The sequence below is a fragment of the Petaurus breviceps genome, unplaced genomic scaffold (assembly GCF_028583685.1).
Source record: "Petaurus breviceps papuanus isolate PSGF00001 unplaced genomic scaffold, PetGlider_PUasm1.0 90510, whole genome shotgun sequence".
In the NCBI taxonomy this organism is placed as follows: Eukaryota; Metazoa; Chordata; class Mammalia; order Diprotodontia; family Petauridae; genus Petaurus; species Petaurus breviceps.
In genome coordinates, this window is record NW_027187267.1 from 2,021,193 (window position 1) to 2,038,705 (window position 17,513).

A 17,513-nucleotide genomic window follows, 5' to 3' on the forward strand; every position below is an offset into this window, starting at 1 on the left:
GATGGAGCCTCAAGAGGATATGCCAATCATTGCTACCATCCTGTGCCCTTATCCTCCAGCTCCTGAAAAGAATTCAGTTGAACATCTGGCACTCACCGAATCTTGGCCAACTCCTTCAGCTCATCCCAATGCTGTACCAGCTGAGCCAGCCTCTCCTGGATCTCCTCCCGCCCCACAGCATCACTGTCTCCCAGTTTTTCTGCAGTCTCCAGCACTCCCTGTAATTTAAATGACCTTGTCCCATGTTGAGGCAGTTCTAGAATGATCTGTCCATCATCCCATGACTTTGGAGTCATTTCCCATCTCAGCCACAGCTCTATATTACCCCATTTTCAGATTTTCCCTTCCCTCCTAAGCTCCTCAGTTTTTAGAGCCATTTTAGATATACTGGGAGAAATTAAAGTCATCAACGACATCCATATTGACCAAATTATATAGGTGTTTTTGCAAATTGTTCACTAACATCTTATAATAGAGCAAAGATCCACCTCCCACCTACTATGACCATGTATAGGCAATTTTCTCTGGTGCCTCTTAGCTCTATCCTAAATATAGCAAATGCATTGTTATTGTTAAGGTTAAGGTATCAATAATTAAGTAAGATAGTGGTCCTAGAAAGACAACCCTCCCAGGGGTGTGCTGGAGCCAGCTCAAGAGAGTCAATTGTTATATTTTTTCAGTGTGATTATTAGGCCTTGGAAATGGGCAAATGCTATTAATCAGGAATTGCTTTAATGTTTTGCTGAGTGTCTGGATTTAAGAAAATGATGGAGAAAATTTTAATAATGCAGATTAAAATAAAAATAAAACAAAAATAAAAAAATGTCATGCATACATTTTCTCCCTAGAGAATTAGATGTTAAACATTTACCTGAACAGCCCTGGTCCTACCTGGATGGCTGGTTCATGGGCATCTAGCTCCCCCTCCAGGCGTTTATGTTTTCTCTGTAAGTTCTGCACACCAGGAAGGTCCCTTCCATAGTCCTTGGAGCTCACTCGCAGCAGCTTTTCCCTGGGGTCCAAGATAGAAACCCAGACCTGATACATTTCATATTATAGCAGAACCCAGGTTCTCCAAGGAAAGAGGGTGAAGGGAGAGTTCTGGGAAATGAGGGACATGTAGGTTACAAGTACCCAACCAGTTGTTTGCTGTCATTTGGAGCAACCACTGACAATGACCTTCTCAGACTTCTGTCAACAGTTTTATTTCATTTACTGATTTCCCCACTGCCCCCTAGGGTGCTCAAAGCTTTGCTAATCACCTTTCCTGTTAAACTCTTTTCTCTTGCCCATCCCTGTTTTCCCTCCCTCTTCCAAGGACAAGTATACCTGTCACTTATTTTCTAAACAGCCTGGAAATCCTGACAAGAATTTTTTTTGTTATTTTGAAGTATGGTGAGGGGTGGGGTGTGGGGAGAGACAGAGACAGAGAGAGATAGAGACAGAGACAGACAGATAGGCACATAAAAACAGAGACAGAACAAGATGGAGAGACACAGAGAGACAGAAATAGAGACAGAGAGACAAAAGGAGAGGGAGGAAAGAGGAGAGATGAACAATGTGAGACACGGAGACCAAAATAGATTGGCCTGAACTATAACACATAAAATACGTGACCCTGAGGTGCCAGCCAGGAAGTTGGGAATTCCTTCTTACAAGATACTCTAATATGGCAATCGGTAGTGGGGATTAGAAACTTATTATTAACCTTGAGTCTGAGAACTTAGATGGGAGGGGAAAATTGTATCTTTATTTACAATAACTTCTAACTGGAGTTAATATATATGTGTATGTATATGTGTGTACATATGTAATCATATGTGTATGCATATGTGTGTATATATGGAGCAGTTAGGTGACATAGTGGATAGAGTGCTGGGTGTGGAGTGAGGGACACTTCTCTTTCTGAGTCCAAATCCAGCCTCAGAGACTAGCTTTGTGACCCTAGGCTAGTCACTTAACCCTCAGTTCCTCATGTATAACATGGTCTGGAGAAGGAAATGACAAACTACTCCAGTACCTTTACCAAGAAAACCACAATTGGGGTCACGAGTTGGACATGACTGAAGCAATGAAACACACACATGCATGTATGTGTGTATGTATATGTGCCTATGTATGTTGTGTGTGCACAAAATGCATATACATGTGTGTGTATTCTATAATAATATATAAGAAAGAAAAGCTGAATTTCCATGTATTCCATATTTGTATACTTATGTATATACACATGTATAATGTATGTATGTATATATTATATAATGTATAAAATTATAATGATATAGTATACAATATGTACATATATTATATACACAAATTATATACCCACACATTATTATATATTATATCTGCAGATATGCATAATGTGTATTATATATTTCTCATGTATGTGTATATGCTATGTATGTGTGTATGCATATGTATACACTAATGTATATGTATGTGTTATATGTGTGTGTATGTATATATGCATGCATGCATGTGTTTTTACAACAGATTGCCAGAGGGCCCCATGGAATAATGAAAGGTCAAGAACTCCTGGATTTGAGGACAGACACTTAGGGAGAAGGGGTCCACAGTTCTCTCTGCTAGTCAAAGATGTCAGGACATACTTAATCCAGGATTCTTCATCATCCAGGTCCTGGAAAAACTGGAAAAGGGCATGGGCCTCCTTGAGCTTTTTGTGATGTGCAGCAGCCAGATTCTGAACATTCAGGAATCGGTTATTGACACTCTCCAGTTTCTCCCTGATCTCATCAGCATTGAAAGCTCCACTGTCGATCAGGTGATTGGCCAACTCATTTAAATCCTTAAGAAAGTCCTGTAAACCCAGAGTGGGATCCATGAGCAGAGGCAGCACTACGGATAGCTCCCCCACGCCCCACACCTCCAGTCTCCAATGTGTCATCTTTGCTGGCCAAAGACTTTTATTATTATTATTTTTAAAATCCTATAACCTCTTCAGTTCAAGTTGGAGAAGAATTGTTGGGAAGAAAGGTATAATATAAGTACAAGACTGATGTACAGCATGCAATTTGCCACTAAACCATATCTTTCACTAATATCGAATTCTTTCCTGTGCTCTCTCTCCCTCAACTAGACTGCAATCTCCTGAAGATGAGAGTTCATTCCGCATTTAGTATCTTTTGTGTAGCCCTCCACCACAACCAGCAAAATCATCAGTATATAGTAAGTACTCAAAATATTCGATCCAATCATTTCTTGAAAATCATACACAAATAATGGTATTTTTGAAATCAGGCTCTAAGATTTTACATGATAATTTTGTTATATATTTGAAGGGAATAGCAAGTTATATGTGGTAGATTTGCAGGTTCATATGCAATCATCTTTTTTGTTGTACTGTGTTATGGAAATGCTTTTTTATTCCATAAACTAAAAATATTTTTTAAAGTCTAAATAATCATCAACAACAAAAAATACTGGGGTACTTTCTAGCGTTTAAATATTTAAATGACATGGATCACGACCAATTCCAGGACCTCTGACCTCCTGAAAATTTAATAGCCCCACTGGGCAGAAGTGGCCACCCCCTCCAACACATAGTCACTATTTAACAATTGTACTTATACATATTATTTAAATCCTCACATAGGTGAAACTGAGGCAATAACTTTAAAGAATTACAAAACACTTTATAGGTTATCTTATTTGATTTACACGGCATCTCTGGGAGTTAAGGGCTATTATTTTTCCATTTAACAGATGAGGAAACTGAGGCAGAGAGATCAAGTCAATAGTTTAACAAGCACTTATTAAATAACTACTATATGCCAAGCTCTGTGTTAAGTGCTGAAGATAAAAAGAAAGGCCAAAAGTCGGTTTCTGTTCTCAAGGAGTTCACAGTGAGTTAGCCAGTGTCTGAAGTTAGATTTCAGTTCAGGTCTTCTTGACTTGAGGTCCAGCACTCTATCCACTGTGACATCTGGCTCCTCTGCTTCTAACTGTAACATCATTTCTATTGCATACCTCACAGGATTGTTAAAGCACAGCTGTGAATTATAGTTATAGTAACAATTGACTTGGAATTAGGGAGAACTGGGTTCAATCCCTCCTTGGGCACTTCCTAGTCCCATGATCCTGGGAAAGTCACTTAACCTCTCTCTGTCTCAGTTTCCTCATCTGTGAAATAAGGAATTTGGATTCAGTGGCCTTTAAGGTTCCTTCCATTCATAACTATCATCCTGTGACTTGTTCATGAGCTTACAAGTAAAGGCCCACACATTTGCTTATGATCACACAACAGTAATGTGGCAATGATTTCTTATTGAAGGGCGGCCAGGTAGCACAGCGAGTAAGAGCACCGGCCCCAGTGTCAGGAAGACCAGGGGATCAAATCCGGGCTCGGATACTTAGCACCAAACCCAGAAATAACTGGCTGTATAACCTTAAGCAAGTTACTTAACCCCGATTGTTTAAAAAAATGATTTATTATTGAAATCAACATTTAAAAGCTTTTTTTAAAAAAAATTACAAATCCAAAGCCCTTTCCACTTTACTAAATTTTTCAAAGCTGTGCAGTCCAGGTTTACGGCCAGGAAAGCAGCTTGCTCATTGGCCAAGATACAGGGCATTCTATAACACTGCCTAATGAGGGAAAATATTAGAAAACCTCCATTCTGAGGGAAGAGGAGTTTCAGCTGCCATTTACCTCACGAGTTGACATCTCTGTTTCCAGCAGTTGATGCTTCTTAAGTAAGTTGGCTGCTGAAGCCAAGTCCCTGGCTTGATCTTTCATTGCCAGCAGGGTCTCTGCCTTAAATAAACAAATGAATGAATGAACAAATGAACAAGTACATAGACAAGATAGATATATAGAAAAAATGGTGAAGAGAAAAGCTGTTATTTGGTTAAAGATCACTCTTCAAGGAGGGTGGCGACCCTCTGACCTTCTAGGTTAACAAGGAATCTATGGGCTCATATCCACCTTAGGCTTGATCTTCTCAATCCAATTATCACCAATATAATGAAAAGAAGAAAAGACCCATAATATTTTTCTAACAGAAAGTTTGTACCTCTCAAGAGGACCTGGGAAAATCCAAGAAAATCATGAAGAATTAGAAAAAGTCAAACAGTTGTTTGGAGGGGCTAATAAGCTAACAATGGTACCAAATGACCTGGTCTTGCTGTTCTGAATACTCTTCCTGCTTTCTTGTACTTCCAGTCTTTCAGATCAACATCAACGCCAGAATGAAACCATAAGTAAAGAGAGTCCCAATAGCCATTTGCTGGGGGAGGAGGGACCATGAGGGGGAGATGGGGAGATACTAATGAGACTACTACTGACAACAATAAGAACTGGCATTTACAAAGCACTTTAAGGTTTGCAAAGCACTTTACATATGTTATTTCATTTGACCTGGTAAAGGCTTTAAGAAGCTATCGAATAAAGGAAGATGATTTAAAAAAATTAAAAGCTAGGTTGGCTATAGACTTGGAAAACTTGGGAAGGGAAAAATTACTTAGCCAGTCACTTTGAGCTTCATGTTTAAAATGATGTGACTGGACAAGATGCCTAAGGTCTCTCCCAGCATCCTATTTTGTAACATTATATATTTTATCTACATTATGGCATAGAAGAAAAGCTAACAAGAATATAGAAAATATATATAATTATAGAAAATAATCCAACTATGGAATACAATTGTGTATGCAGGGATGTGGTGGAATTTGGGAGTAACATTTAGACTTTAAGTTGCTCTAAAATCACTTCTTTCCTGGGTTCCCAAAACTCATGTCCAACTGAAGGCCTGTGCTTTCTCATTATGCCTTCCTTTCTGTTATTCTCAGTCTTGACTAGACTGGGCTCTGCTTCCTTTCTCTTCTTGACTGTCTACTGCCCACAACCTCCCATCATCGTGGCCAAAACTCATAATTATAATGGTGCTCACTTCCTATCTCAACCACCTCTTTCTTGGGAAGATCCTAGTATTTTTCATTATTATCATTACAAAATGCTAACCTCTCCCCATCGTCCTACTTAGGTTATCTTCTACTCCCATCATCTTTCTCTCTACCTCTTGCCTCTAGACAGATTACCTCAGAGAGCCAGAATTCAAAGTCACGGATGCCAGTGTTGAATCTCTGTTGCCGGCTTGCCTCGTTCAGCTTCTGCCCTTTGTCTTTGGTTTTCTCCAGAAGGTAGTTCCAGCGTTCATTCAGCCCAGACAGTCGTTCCTGCCAAAGATATGAATGTGTGTATACACACATATGTACATACATGTATGCATGTATACATATATGCATATGTGTGTATAGTTCGGTGTATCTCTATATCTCTGTATCTATATTTATATATATATATCCATCTATCTATCTATCTATCTATCTATCTATCTATCTATCTATCTATCTATCTATCTATCACCTTTTTGATATGTGGAAACTAGACCCCAGGAGAATCTGAGAGAGTGATGGGGGTGGAGGAAGGAACTGGGAAAGGAGTGAGATACTCCTTTGTCATTCTAGGTTAGTGGTTCTAACACTGGGAGTCAGATCAACTAGGGAAATAGAAGAGGGTCCTGGGAGGGAGGAGTTCTGAACCGGTCACATGAACATAGGGCATGCTGAGTATAGATCATTGTAATGGTAGTCTAATTTTCCAACTTTTTGAAAAGTATAAAATGTGAGAGAAAGGATTTTATGGAAGCCCAAAATATTGTTTTGGGGAAAGGAAAAAGAAAAGGTTTGTGATCCCAGGATGAAAAAGCCTGAGACAGGCCTCCTACATGCAATAGACAGATCATCTAATAGGAATGCTAACTAAAATCATCCCCATTCCTAGAAATAGGAAAGGATAAGAAGTTTAAGCCACTTGCCTTCTTAGAATACATAAATCCCCTACCTCCAGCCCCCTGCCATGATCTGAGGGCATTACCCCTATACCTTCACATCTTCCTCCTGGCCATCACATGCTCTCCGATCAATAAGGGAGTTCCCCAGACTGATGACACCTTCAACTTGGTCAGTCCGGCCAAAGACTTCATTTTCAAATGCCTGATGTTTCAAGTATTTTCTCTGGAGACAAAACAGAGGCAAAAGTATTACCAACCAACCTTTCTGGAAAAGAGGGTATAAGGCATTCTCCACATTCATTGGGAAAGGCTCACTAGGCAAATCATCCAAGTGGAGAATTTCTAGGGGTTGGTGGCCCCTCTTGGGTATAAAAACCCTTCATTAATTACATTGAGTAATCCCAGAGGACAAGGCCAATATGGCTCTTCCTCTGGATCTCTCAGTCGTCCTCCCCTTCCTCTTACCTAGGTTGTTTAACACTCAAGGAATGGCTGAATGATTAGTAGGCTACACTCAGGAAATGGACCCATGCCAGAAATTTAACAAACCACCATGAACCAACCTGGATATTAGTAGGGTCTTTGTAGGACTCATCACAAGCTGTGGGCAGCATCTCACTGATCCAGTCTTCCAGATCTTCAATGTCTCGGTAGAACTGTTTTAGGTCTGCATAATCCCCGAGCTTGGCTCTGTCTGCAATCATCTGTTCTTTGAGAGCATTCCACCTGATGGAAGAGGCCAACCAAGGTCACTCTTTTAGCTCAAAATCCTTCCCTAGGGGACTCTGGTTTCTCTAGCCCTCACCTCTCTTTATATTCCAATGTGGCCTTTCTGTTCCTCTCAGACTTACCTGTTTGAAGCCCTTCCATTCTGTCATCCACTTCCTTATTTCCATATTGGGCATATTCCTAAGATATCCTCTTTGACCTCCCCTCTCAAAATAGTCTTTCAGCTAGATGGTGTAATACATAGAATGCTAGAATTTGGGACATGAAGAAGTGAGTTTGAATCCTGCCTCTGACACTTTAGATCTGTGCAATCCTAGACAAGTTGCTTAACTGCTCTGTTCCTCAGTTTCCTCATCTGTAAAATAAGAATAATTGCACCTGCATTTTAGGGTTATTGTAAGGATCAACTGAAATAGCATTTCTAAAACTTTTTGCAAACCTTAAAGTGCTATATAAATAGTAGCTAATGTTACTCAAATGGCTCCCCAATGTCTATCTCTTCTAGAAATCTCCCCTAAATTGATCATAGCAAAGCAGTTGTCCCTGATTGCCAACCTCTTGGGAAAGAGGGCTAGTATCTTCCCTCTCTTGGTTCGAGTACCTTCATCTCAGAAATTGGCCTCCATTTCAGGTAAAATGAGAAGTGACATTTGTCATTATCCACTTCTTTTAAGCCCTCATCACTTCTGTCCTTTCTTATAGACTAATAAAACACCATCTTTTATCTGGAAATTTAGATTAGTGCACCTATAAGGCTAATCCTAATAGGAGCTAGCCATTGTTCCAGTGGAATACATAAGACACCTTTGAGATGGAGAGGAAAGAGAGATTGATTTCTTAAAGGAGATGCCCAGTAACTATATGTGTATCTGTACTATCTATGTTGCTTTAAGAAAAGTTCTACTGGCCTGCTCTTAGAAAGCCATGGTCCTTTTACCACCCCACTCTCTTTATCCAGGAAAACAGTTCAACTCAATAGCCCTCATGTTCTAAAGTAAAGCCCTGGGATATTAAATTTATTTTTATTAAGTTATTGGTCTTAATATTATTCCTGTATGATTTTTATGCAATTGTTCATTACAGGGGTTATATTACCATTTTAAAGGGGTGTTATAAAAGAGAATCCTGAACTACATGGGAAATTGGACTACAGCAATTCCTTCAGAAAACTAATTGGTAATTTATTTATTAATCCAACGAACATTTATTGAACATCTAAGTGCAGGTCTTGGTATTGGGTCTAAATGATCTTCACAGCTCCATTCCAACTGTAAACATTTTATACTTCTATAAACCATTTTTTTTTACAAATGAGATAACCCCCCTCTACAAATCCCAGCAGATGAAGAGGCTGTAACTATGAAGCTTACTCTGTGCAAATTTTAGTTTAATCAACACACAGTGCCTGGCACATAGTTAGCACTTAAATTTTTTTGAATGATTGACTATTTGTGGAAGGTCTCATATTCAAGACCAGCATCATGTGTGATTTGGCATTTATTAAAGGTTTTCTGGTAATGAAAATGACAGTGATGAGAGCCATAGTTTATTCCCAGAACCCGCCTCTTTTTTTCCACTCATCTCTCAGAGTAGGCCCCCCTCTTCTGCATATCTCATTTAAAATCCCCCTATGATCATCTGGGAGCTCTTGTCTCCTTTCAGGCTGTCCACTGCAAGTCCTTAGCCAAAAATGATCTCTCCCTCCTGGTAGATCACAGGGGCAGGGATTTAAAGCTATAAGTTCATCTATTTAGAGTTCACCTATTTCCATCTCTTCATTTTGTAGGAAACTGAGGTCCAGAGAGGTAAGTCTAAGGTCACATAGCTAGTAAATCTCTGAACACAGAATCCAACACAGATCCTCGGACTCAGAATCCAGTACTTTTCCCATTCATGGCACAGTGCTGCTTTAGGTTCTTTCCCACTTCTCTTTGTATTCTGGCTCCTCACATTTGTGACTCATTCTGAGTACAAGATTACATGGCATTTGAAAGCAGGGACTGTGTCACATTCATTTTTGTCTGTCCTTCACTATCTATCACACCATGCCATGAAGAAAAAAGAACTCAGGAAATTCCTGGGGAATTGAATAGAATTCTCAGAATCAATGATGCCCAACTTCATCTCAAGTTCTAGACATACTGCTTCACATGGGCCAAGGGTGGAATTCTAGGATGCTCTGTCTGCTGTAACATGCGTACACACACACACACACACACACACACACACACAAACACACACACATCTGATGACATTCATGCTGCCACTGCCATTTGTTACTTGAATCTAAGTTTCCCTGACTCCTATGTGCCCCTTCAAGTTTCTCTGTCAGTCATCCAGAGTGGAGCAAGGAGCTAGACTTAAAATATGAGCACACAAGGCCCAGTTAGACCATTTGCTACCTTTGTGAAATTGCTTAGGTAAGTCATTTATCCTCTTTGGGACTCAATTTCCTTTTATGTAAAATGAGGTGAGAGTAGATGCTTTAAAACCTCTTCTAGCTTTAAAATCAATTTTCCTATGAAATGGTAGAGGTGGAGATATTAACTAGTAGAAGGTAAAAGGGCTTTGCCACAAGGTGCCTACATCCAGGGAAAGGTGAGACACATATTTTTTAATCTTACTTTGAGGTTTAGTATAGATCTAAATCATCAAAACACATAACTTTCCCAGCTTATTGCCTTCACATTCACCCCAGGGTTCTATCACTTTGGTCCCCTTTCATAAAGTCATCTAGTCTCCTGAATCTCTATAAGGACAAAAATCAAATTGTTCCTTTCCTATACTACATTCATGTTTGCAATGTTCTCTAGGCTAATGGCCCACCAATATATACCCAGTACCTCAAATGCTTTTGTTTTGGGGGAAAAAATTTCCTTGCACAGAGGGCATTTTTGTACTCTCTAACAGTTAAGCCAATGAGTTGTACCAGGGTTTACCATGGATTAATAACCAAATAGAATGCTAAATGCCTCTTTAAACTAAGCTCTGGAGGGGCAGGACTTCTTAAAAATTTTCATCTTTTTATCCCTAGCACAATTCTTGGAACAAAATAGATGCTTGATAAATACTTTTTAATTAACTAGGTAACCATCTGACCCCACCTGGCAAATAATCTTGGAGAGGGAAACCATTAGCCACTAAAAATTGCATATCGTAGAAGGAAATGATTGATGATGCCTGACCTGTTCAGCACTTTCTGGAGCCTGTCAGCAATCTCTTCCTTGGCATAGTGGTTGTCATCTATGAGTCGCTCTGCAAAACTTTTCAGTGAATTGATCTTTTCTTCCTGGACAAAGGAAAAGTGAAAGGCAACATGGTGTAAGGGAAAGAATGTTGAGCTGGGAGTCAGGGTACCTGGGTCATATCCCAGCTATGATTGCTAATAGTCATATAGCTATGGTCATTTGACTTTATATCTCTAAGGCTCAATTTCTTCATCTAGCACTATGGATGAGGATCAAGTACTATAGTTACAGAGTTATTGAGAGTAAATTGATTTGTATGGCACAGATACTCCATCCTCCCCGCCTAAGACTTAATTGTCAAACTTAACCAAGTCCTCCTTCTTAGCTATCCTGCCTGTTTATATCTTGGGAAAGAGGAAGAAGTCCTTTCTATCTGCTCTGTTGATGATGCTGAAGGATACTGGGCCTTGCCATTAATCTTACAGATGAACTTTTCTATATGAGTTGCACGTCCCATTAGAATGTATGCTTCTTGAGGGCAGGGACTGTCTAGCTGTTCATTTTGCATTACATTTTGAATTTTCTTATTATATTTCTTTTTGTATGAACAGGGCTTAGCACCTAGAAAGCACTTATTAATGCTTTTTCATTAATTCATTCATTTTCAAAATGCACTGAGTGGAGACAAAAACAACCATACACTACACAAGAAAGATCTTTTCTTCCTTTCTTCTTCCTCATTTTTTCTTTTGCCTGCCCCATCTGGCTCTGGTCCAGGTTTGAAAAAGCATTTTTTCCTCCCATTTGCAGACCATTTAATAACTCTCTTACACAGCTGGCATTCATGATTTGTAATGAATAATATGAAAAATTTACAAGTAATGATCCATAAATCTGTACCCTGTGTGTATTCTTGAAGAGATGTATGTAAATCATTTTTTTTAACTGATCATATTTAAAAGGAGACCGAAGAGCTTGTGATTTAATGGAATCCTAGAATTCTAGGATGATTTCTTCTATGTGAACAATCATATAAAATTCATTTGTTTTGGAAATTGGGATATGGATATATGGATATACACATATACATATATATGCATATATTTTTCATATACATGTATATACACATATATCCCCATCTCCCAAACACATTTTTAGATAATAGATTTTATGTACACATACATAAACACACACATACATGATTATATGAACATCCTAACTCCCCAAATAAGTATGTATGCATATAGGGCATATGACAAGATATGATACATATATGTCATACATAGCAGAAATGTATGTGGCACGTGTATTTAATGTGTTATATAACACACAATATATCTACCTACAACATAAGATAAAACATATAAAGTATATGATATTGATAAATAACATATGTATATATATTTTGTTTTACTAAGGGTTTCCCTATACATTTTTATGCTCTAGAAATGAAAGGTAAATTTAGAGGAACTGCATAATTTTGAGAATTTATGACATCTGTTCTAACTATAACTTAGTTATACTCCAAACCCTAAACTGAACAGAAATTTCAATTGGCCAGAACCTACCTAACTAAGGAGACTGGAAACACTTAACCTTTCACTCAAGAGGTAACTTGACTCCCCAATTCAAGCCTCAATGAGATCCGTGAGTACTCTATATCATCTGTCCCTCTCTGTCTCTGTCTCTCTGTCTCTGTCTCTGTCTGTCTGTCTCTCCATACATACACATATACATACATACACATGCATACATGCACACACATATGATGTAGATATGGATATGGATATAGGTATAGATATTGTTCATTTCCATTTTTAATGAGGGGCAACTAAGGGGTTGCAGTAGATAGAGCTCTGGGCCTGGATTTAGGAAGACTTAAGTTTAAATCTGATTATGGACATTTGCTAATTGTATGACCCTGAGAAAGTCACAGCCTATTCCTGCCTAACTTTCTTCTGTAAAATGGGGATCACAAAAGTACCTGCCTCCTAGGGCTGTTGTAAGGATCAAATGAGAGAATATTTGTAAAGCACTTAGCTTTAGCCAGCACATAGCAGTCCTTTAACAAATGTTTCTTTCCTTCTTTAATTTTTTTTTCGCTTTTTGGAGGGCAATTGGAGTTAAGTGACTTGCCCAGCGTCACACGGCTAGTAAGTGTTAAGTGTCTGAGGCTGGATTTGAACTCAGGTCCTCCTGAGTCCAGGGTCAGTGCTCAGTTCACTCTACCACCTAGTTGTCCACTCCTTATTTAATATTTAGAGAATATTAATATTAAGAATTCCCCAAAACAAAACTAGAGAAATAGGTAGTACAAGTACTAGTTTCCTCATTTACTTATGGGGAAACTGAGGTTTAGAGAAGATTATAGGATTTAAAGAGAAAGACACTTAGAGGTAAGTCAATCCAACCCCCTAATTTAACAAATGAGTACACTGAGGTTCAAAGAGTTTGAGTCACCTGAACAAGATGATTGAGTAAATAAATCATGGAGTTGGGATTAAAAAATCAGTTGTCTTGATTCTCTCTCTAGTCTTCTCTTACTCCACCACTCAGACCATCATGAATGTGACTCTAGCTGACCCTATCTCTGCATTTTCTTGGTTCCAGGCGTTAAGCAGATTGTTTAGCTGGTCTCACCCCAGTTTCCCAAATCCCAATACTATAGGATAACCCTTCATGTAGACATAGTAAATGGCTCCCAGGGGGTCAAGACATCAGAGACACTGTTTGGTCTGTATACCTGGGCATTGATTGCCTTATCTAAATCATCACGCTTCTTCATCAAGGCCTCCAGACTATCTAGGGAGCTTTTGTCCTCTGTCCTCAGGGAACTCTCTCGGGCCACCATCCAGCTCTCAGCTTGATCACAGTCTCCCTGGAATATCTGTGGGAATAAAAAGAAAAAGTCTGTTAATATTTCTATAATGCAGTCTTTTCTCCAACAATGACAGTGGAGTCACCACATTCAGAAGTCAACATCACAGTTCCTGATGTGCTGCATGAAGAAGTAGGATTAACATCAAGGGAAACAGACTTGTCATTCAAGTATTTAATGCACCTTTTATAGTCTGGCTATCTTTCTAGGTTTATTTCTTTCATTCATTCTTTTATCTTCCTTCTTTCCTCCCTCTATCCTGTAGCTTCCTTCAGTGCCCGGGATTTCCTTGTCCTAGAACACCCATCCACCCCTGTAGCTTCTCAATCTGGAACTGTGTAAGGCCTGTCTCCTCCTCCCATTGGTGAGTCCCTATTCCATTTTTGGGGGGGTGGGTGTTCTAGGTTAGCCTTCATTTCCTCCTGGTGCTATTCCTGGCTTCTGAACTTTAAACCTGCCCCACTTCCACCCCTATACTTTTCAGCTCCCTTTTGTTTATTGTCTTCCCCCAGCAGAATGCAAGCTCCTTGAGGTCAGGGACTTTCTTTTTTAGCTTGTATTTGAATCCCTAACACTTATCACAATGCCTGGCACATTGTAAGAATGTAATAAGTCCTTCCTTTTATCCTTCTTATTTCCTTCATTCCTTCCTTCCTTCCCTTTAGAATACAACTGGAAACACATAATTTAACATACTTGAATACACAATCACCACACTCTGTAGTCAATTCCAATCCCTTTCTTTTTTAGTTCTTTTGTCTATAGTTTGAGGAGGTTAAGCTCCTCAAACCTGAGGTTAAGAAGTATTATCAACTCACAAAGGAGATAAACAAGATCTGAATCTTTGCAAATCACAGAGGAAGGCCAGTATTCTAGGAAGATCTCACAATGAACTCAAATTTTATATGTATGACTGATCAAAGCCAAGATCCAATCATTGCTCTGGGAGCAGAAACTGGCCATACCTGGAAATCCAGACATTGATCAAGCATCTTCTTTCGCCGCTCCCAAGATTTCTCCAGATCATCTCTCTCAAGTTTCACATATTGCAGCTTCCCTTCTATCTCAGGCCCAGCAAAGTGCCCACTACTCAGAAGGTCTATACCAAAGTCTTCCAAGGCCTGGAAAGTCGGAGCCTCAGCCTTCATCTCATCACAGTGTTCCTACCAGTTGGGAGGAAGACACAATTCATATCAGAAGATGAACCCAGCCAGAATCAGGACAAATACTTCAAAGGAAAATATTGTTGATGGATATGGCCCTACCTGATGTCTCTCTAGTAAGAGCTCAGTCCCTGTAAGGTCTTCAGCCAATTCTACTGATGACACAGGGCCACGAATGCCATTGATCCATGTCAGTATTTCCCTATGGTGAAAAAAATTGTATTCATAAGTTGAAATGGGGAGAGACCTCTCTATTCTTGATGAGAAGAGGGCCAAAGCAGAGCCTTGGGAGGGGGTATATCTGTAATTAAGGGGCATGTTGTGAATAACGATCTAGCAAAGGAGACTGTGGAGGGACAGAATTAGTGACAGACAATTAGGAAAAGAGCCAAGAGGAAGTAGACTCATGAAAAACCAGAGAGAAATAAGTGTCTAGGAGACCTAGGCAATCAACAGAGTCAAATGCTGCAGAGAGATCAAGAAGGGTAAGGAGTGAGAAAAGACTATTAGATCTTTAGAAGCTAATTGTAAAACCTGTTTCTCACTCACCTTATAACTCCTCTACAAATAGCATCTCACATTTTAATAGTTCTTTAAGATTCCCAATTAACTTTCCTCATAGCAACTCAGTAAGGTAGGTAGTATAACTGAGTGACTTAAGAATATCATAGAATTGGCATGAAATTTGGGGCTGAGAGGCCTGGGTTTCAAATCTAGAACTTAGGTGTATTACTTATAGGGACTTTGACTTTCCTTGACTTTGTTGGGCTTTAGTTGTTCCATTTATAAACTACATAGAATAAAATTAATAGTTTTATGGAGTTCATCGGTCTAACCCTTTCCTAAAATCATAGGATTATAGATTTTAAGCTAGAAGGCACCTTAGAGGCCATATAGTAAGTCGACCTACTCAGAGTCTCAGAGAGGTAAGGTGGCCCAGAGTGGGGATTTGAAACTGGGTCTCTTAATTTCTACTTGTGGGTTCTTTCTTCTATACCCAACCTCTTGATTTTTTGACAAGTGACCTGAATTTATTTTGATACCTTTCCTAAGGAATGGCAATACCTTTAGACCTCAGCAATGTCACAGGACAGAGAAGTGCCCTGGACAGGAACAATTTCTCATCCATAATGGTCACCCCTGTGTAATCGTCACCCTCCCCATCCTCGCCCCCGACAAGTGGCTCTGCACCAACCTGGCCTGATTGAGGAATAAGTAGAGCTTCTGTGCCTCACTCAGGTCATCTTTTCTTTCTTCCGTGTGCCGAAGCAAGTTATCCCAGGCCCCTTCAAGTTCTGACCGCTGCCGCCGCAGGTCATCAGTGGCATCTGGGTGGGACTCAATGAGCCTTTCTGCTGTTTCTCCCAAAGTAATCACCTAGGAAAGTACCAGAATCCTACTCATCAAATGCCTTTAGTCTAACAGATCATGTCCTATTATAGCATGCATTTAGCATGATACTTAGGTCCAGCCCTCAGGTGCCCTTGTTAACATGCTCATCCAAATTCTACATTTTGAGTACACTATCCTCAAACTACCATGGCTTTTATGAGAAATGCCAATGAGGTAAACATGAAAAACTCAATCATTTTCAACTTGGTTAAAATAACAGCAATAATTCTCATATTTTTATAGCAAATTATATTAAAAGTATTTTCACATATTTTATATAATTAATAATAACTAGAATTTATATGGCACTTTAATGTTTTCAATACAAGTCATTTGATCCTCACAACAATTCTCTGAGATAGATGTTATTATTATCTTTGTTTTATGGGTTAGGAAACTGAGGCAAACAGAGGATAAGTTACTTGCCCAGGGTCACATAGCTAGTACGTGTCTGAGGCTAGATTGAAATAAGGTCACCATGACTCCACATCCAGTGTTCTATCCACTGTGCCACCTAGTTACTCCCTTTGTGGAAGTAGAAAGGCAGCCAGAACTAGAATATGGTTTTGCCAAGAATAAGCCTTGTTCAAATGGGATCTCTTTCATATACCAGAAGAGTGTATAATTATTTCATTGTCAGACTGTCTACCACGGTAAATTGTGACCCTTCTACAATGTAGTCTTCTGGCTTACTATAGCAAAAAAAGAAAAAAAAAGCATCACTTCTACAGTCAGACACACAATGACAAATATCTTCAAAAGCTAGTAGGCTAGTGCTCAGGCAGCAGACAGAAAGTCTGTCACTGGACTTATATTTCAAGTCTGTCCAACTTGGAAGGTCCTGAAAGAGCTTATAGTCTACTGGAATAACATTTGAGTAGCCAGGGTCAACTGTATACCATTCAGGAGGAACACAATATATAAAAGAGGTAGTAGAATAGCACTGAATATTAAGAGGATATATCATATTTATGTGAGGAAATCTAGGAGTTTAAGGAGGGGATGATAAAAAAAATTGTATAAAATTCAAGGAAGAGAAAAACAGAAATTCTTTAGTCATAGGAATATATACTACAGACCACTTATGCAGAAGGAAGAATTAGAATAATAGTTCAGTAAACATTCTAAAATTACCTTGGAAGTAGTCCTGAAAGACTTTAATTATATTGACAATTGCTATAGTTCTTTCTCTCTCTCTCTCTCTCTCTCTCTCTCTCTCTCTCTCTCTCTCTCTCTCTCTCTCTCTCTCTCTCTCTCTCTCTCTCTCTCTGTCTCTCTCTCTCTCTCTCTCTCTGTCTCTCTCTTTCTCTCTCTCTCTGTCTCTCTCTCTCTCTCTGTCTCTCTCTCT

General features: G+C 39.2%; 1 protein-coding gene across 1 annotated transcript in view; it reads right to left on the bottom strand.

Moving 5' to 3' along the window:
- The window catches only part of SPTA1 (spectrin alpha, erythrocytic 1), a 98,330-nt gene that overhangs the window by 34,645 nt on the left and 46,172 nt on the right, over positions 1 to 17,513 (bottom strand). Inside the window, exons 28-39 of the mRNA XM_069062813.1 lie at positions 15,969 to 16,150; positions 14,876 to 14,975; positions 14,576 to 14,773; positions 13,476 to 13,619; positions 10,730 to 10,833; positions 7,379 to 7,541; positions 6,907 to 7,038; positions 6,061 to 6,198; positions 4,673 to 4,777; positions 2,613 to 2,821; positions 892 to 1,012; positions 97 to 218 (exon numbers count right to left, since the gene is read on the bottom strand). Coding sequence (XP_068918914.1) covers positions 97 to 218; positions 892 to 1,012; positions 2,613 to 2,821; positions 4,673 to 4,777; positions 6,061 to 6,198; positions 6,907 to 7,038; positions 7,379 to 7,541; positions 10,730 to 10,833; positions 13,476 to 13,619; positions 14,576 to 14,773; positions 14,876 to 14,975; positions 15,969 to 16,150 — 1,718 coding nt within the window. The remainder of the gene's footprint in view (positions 1 to 96; positions 219 to 891; positions 1,013 to 2,612; positions 2,822 to 4,672; positions 4,778 to 6,060; positions 6,199 to 6,906; positions 7,039 to 7,378; positions 7,542 to 10,729; positions 10,834 to 13,475; positions 13,620 to 14,575; positions 14,774 to 14,875; positions 14,976 to 15,968; positions 16,151 to 17,513) is intronic.